Below are 4,359 nucleotides of genomic sequence, written 5' to 3' on the forward strand. Positions count from 1 at the left end.
AGGAGCGCCGTGCCGGCGGCGCGGCCGGAGACGGGCCCGGAGCCCCCGCTGCGCGCGCCGCCGAGTCGCCGCGCGGGCCAACCGGAGCCCGCGGCCGCCCCGCGGCATCCTGGGAGTTGTAGTCTCGCGGGCGCCCGACGCCCGGACGTTGCGGGCGAGCTGTGGCCGCGGCGCTTCCCCGAGAGCCGCCGGTCGCGGTGCTGGGGGCGGCGGGAGGCCTAGCGAGCCCCGTCAGGCTCCCCGCCCCTCTCCCCGCGCGCGCCCCCTCGAGTTTTCTCCCCGGAGCGGCCCCGGCGGCGCCCGGGCACAGCGCGCAGGGCGGGCGAGTGGGCGAACGGGCTGCAGGGACGCGCCAGCCCTGCTCGGGAGGAGCGCGGAGCCCCGCGCCGAGGTCCGCATCCCGCCGGGGAGCCCGCGGGAGTGAGCGCTGGGCGGCGGCCGGGGCCCGGGACGCACCGGCGAGGACTGTGCCTCGACTTGGCAGGAGAGCCGGCCCCGCCTCGTCCGCGGTGGCGGCCTGCACCGGGCGCGCGGTGAGCGCCTGACACCGCCGCAGCCGTGGTGGTTCACGCAGCACTTAACACCGCGGGCTCCGAAAGAAACCCGAGACGGTTCTCCTGGGTAAAATCGGGGTGTTGGCAGGGCTGGTTTCTCCTGGACGTTCTGGGCTTCGGTGGTGACACCTCTTGTGAGTGAGGTGTTGCGTCTCCCTTTATGAGGGGCCCTGTGATTACATTTAGGGCCCACTCCCATAACGGAGGAGAATCTCCCCATTTTAATGTAATTAACTTATCCTATCTGCCATGTTTCTTGTCATATCAGGTACTTAAGTCGCAGGCTCCCGTGCAGCTGTGATGTCTACAGCACGTGGACGCCTTTGGGAGCCACCATTCAGTCTCCCGCACTGATGTTTGATGTCTCTGAGTGAGAAGCATGCAAATTGGCAGCTTGTCTGCTCACCAGTGTGTGGGAGGTAGGTCAGGGTTTCCGCTGGTGGTTGCAAGGGAGCGAATGCTGCTGGTAGAACTCTCTCAACCTCATAAACTCAAACTAGGCGATGTGCGTTTTCGGATGCAAAGGATGTATGGGTCCAAGTGAGTGCGCAGTGTTCTTAGGAGGAGGAGGGAGACGGACGCGCCTGGGCGTGCCTTGCAGGCTGTGGTCAGCCACGCAGGTACTCTATGTTGACCGTGGGAAGCCGGGCGGCACTCGGGATTCCACATGCTTACACATTGATGCCCTCTTACAGGCAGAGGCAGGCGTGGCAGGAGAGGCCGAGAAGCTGTTAATGTGGGCAAAGTGGTGGCTGCCGTGGATGTGCAGGGGGGACAGAGCTCTTCGAGGTGCATGGCTCAGGGAGGCGGAATGAAGACAAACTCCCACCCGCAGGTGTCAGGGAAGGCGTCCCCTGCTGGGATCGGCCTCCGCCACAGCTCCAAGCGGGACCGGAAGTCCATCACCCTGCATGTGAAGTTGGAGGTGCTTCGGAGGTTTGAGGCAGGTGAGAAGCTGACGCAGATTGCCCGGGCCCTGGGGCTGGCCACGTCCACCGTTGCCTCCATCCGTGTCAACAAGGACAAGATCCGGGCCAATTCTCAGGCAGCCACGCCCGTCAGTGCCACACAGCTGACCCGCTGCCGGGGGGTGGTGATGGGCCACATGGAACGCCTGCTGAGCCTGTGGATAGAGGAGCAGAAGCAGCAGAACCTGCCCGTCAGCACGCTGCTCATCCAGGACAAGGCGCGCCGGCTCTTTGCGCAGCTGCAGCGTGAGCAGGGGGGTGGCACCCAGGCCGAGACCTTCGGGGCCAGCAATGGCTGGTTTGCCCGCTTCAAGGCTCGCCACAACGTACTGCTGACGGATGAGCCAGCTGTGGCTGACATCCAGGCCGCGGCCCGATACCCTCCTGTGCTGCGCGCCATTCTGGAGGAGGGTGGCTACTCGCCTCGCCAAGTCTTCAATGCAGATGAGACGGGGCTGTTCTGGAAGCGGCTTCCTGAGCGCATGCTACTGGCACTGGAGGGGGCAACAGGGGCTGGGCCCAAAGCGTCCAAGGACCACCTGACACTCCTGCTTGGGGGCAATGCTGCTGGCGACTTCAAGCTGAAGCCTCTGCTGGTGTACCCTTCGGAGAACCCGCGCGCCCTCAAGGGCTACTCCAAGGCCAGCCTGCCCGTGGTCTGGCGCTCCAACCGCAATGATTGGCTGACACCTAGCATCTTCCAGGAGTGGTTCACTGGCTGCTTCTGCCCTGCTGTGGAGAGCTACTGTGCTAGCCATGGCCTCCCGCACCGGGCCCTGCTGCTCCTGGACAGCGCTCCGTGCCACCCTACTCACCTGAGTGGCCTCTCTGCCCACGTGCGCGTCGAGTTCCTGCCCAAGAACACCTCGGCTCTCATACAGCCTATGAACCAGGGAATCATTGCTGCCTTCAAGGCCCATTACCTGCGCCGCACCCTTAGTCAGTTAGTCCAGGAGACGACTGGTGCAGACCGGTCTTCTGTGCGGGAGTTCTGGCGCAGTTACACCGTCATGGCTGCTGTAGACAACATTGCTGGGGCCTGGGCGGAGCTGCAGCCCGTCACCATGAACAGTGCCTGGAGGAAGCTCTGGCCGGAGTGTGTGCCCACGGGGGCCCCCGAGCCTGACGCCGTGCCCCAGCTCCGGCGAAGTATCGTGGCGCTGGCCAGTCACGCGGGCCTAGGGGAGGTGGCTGAGGCTGATGTTGCCCACCTGCTTCAGGCCCATGGGGATCCCCTGCCTGATGGCACCCCCCAGGATGCAGAGCAGCGGGACGCCTGTGGCTCTGGGCAGCCCCGGGAAGCAGGAAAAGTCCTCACTTCCAGAAAGCCAGAACCAGATTTCGCAGAGGCAAGCGTGGGGACAGAGGAAACTGGGGCGGGGGCCCTGAGCCCTGAGCACCTGGCTGAGGCCCTGTCCCACTTTGCCACTGGCCTTCAGATCTTCACAGAGAATGACCCCAACCGGGAGCGCAGCCTGCGGGTGTGCCGGGGTGTCAGCGGTGTCATCGCCCACCTCCGGGAGTTGCACCGGGAGAGGAGGCGGCGGTCACGGGTGACTGTACCTTCGGGAGACTTCGTGATGGTGGCAGCGAGGGAGTCGGCCGGAAGCCCGCACTTGCTCCAGGAGGGCCCCACAGAGGGTAGACGAGTGGGTAAGGGCACAGGCCCCGAGGGACACACTTCTGTGGCTGTCCTGCATGATGTGGGGCGCACACCAGATCTCAGATGAGCCTGCGGCCTGTTTTGTTTCTGGAGGACGGACACTCCACTTCTCCCCCAGTTCCCATCTCACGCCTCGCGGTCTTTGTATAGTGATGCACACGGTACCAGGCTTGGGGAACAGGAGGTAGTGTCCCCAGCAGGCAGATAAGCTGTGGGAACCCAGGAGTGTCCACCCACCTGCGGCACAGAAGTTGCTGAGTAGCTTACCAGATGGGCTTCCAGGTGGCGGGAGGCCAGGACTCAGACCAGCTTCTGTTGGCCAACTGACCTGTCGCTGCTTGGAACCATCCTTTTCTCAGGGCTCAGTGGCCTCCTGAGGGTTGGTTTCTCCGCACATCTGCTGTACCCCATCTTCTCCCAGAGGCTAGACACTGTGGTTATTTCCCTCATTCTAGCTGTTCCTCTGTCGCTCAAACTAACATCTGGCACCCTGGGGTGTCCACCTGATTGCACTACGTGGGTCCCTCCTATGGAAAGGGAAGGTGTTAACACTGCTGCCAACGGCTTCCTAAACACCTTTCAACCAACATACATGCCTGAGTGTCACTGCGCATACGTGCGCACACACGCACATACCAAGAAATAAAAGATGGGTGAAAGGACTCGCGCCCCCTGTCCTGGCTACACCAGTGACTGTCCTGCTGGCCGCACATCACGGGCTGGGGGCTAGGTGGGGGCTGGAGGGACCAAGGCCAGTCCCAGGGCAGCGGTCAGCGGGATGGCCCAGGGAAGGGGCATTGCCCAGGACACAAACTCGGTACTTTTCGTGTGCTCAGCGTGGGGTGCCCGCACCCGTGGGGGGATGCCGGCGAGGGGGCGGGTGCGCGCAGGGACTGCTCGTGTGTGTCGGGAGGCGTTGTCCTGGCGCACGACTAAGAAACAGGCACGCCGGGGATGCCGGGTCTCAGCGGGTCGTCGGGGAGGCCTGAGGCCCGGGAGGCAGGAAGGGCAGCACCAAAGGGCGCGGGGGCTGGCTGGCAACGTCCGAACGGGGCCGGGGGCGGTGGGGGGGGGCGGTAGAGGCGAGGGGAGCCCTCCGGGCGCGTGTTGCCAGGGGGTGCGCCCCTGACGGGGTCGAGGACTACATTTCCCAGAGAGCCCTGGGGCCCGGCGC

At 64.5% G+C, this 4,359-nt stretch overlaps 1 protein-coding gene across 1 annotated transcript; it reads left to right on the plus strand.

Moving 5' to 3' along the window:
- Nucleotides 1-1,365: 1,365 nt before the first annotated feature.
- Nucleotides 1,366-3,252, plus strand: LOC311186193 (tigger transposable element-derived protein 1-like; the record flags this gene model as incomplete). The annotated part of the gene is made up of 1 exon (XM_084257075.1): nucleotides 1,366-3,252. One exon carries the CDS (start codon nucleotides 1,366-1,368, stop codon nucleotides 3,250-3,252), a length of 1,887 nt encoding a protein of 628 aa, XP_084113201.1.
- Between the last annotated feature and the right edge of the window lie 1,107 nt (nucleotides 3,253-4,359).

This window comes from Talpa europaea (assembly GCF_964194135.1).
Source record: "Talpa europaea genome assembly, chromosome: 16".
Lineage (NCBI taxonomy): Eukaryota > Metazoa > Chordata > Mammalia > Eulipotyphla > Talpidae > Talpa > Talpa europaea.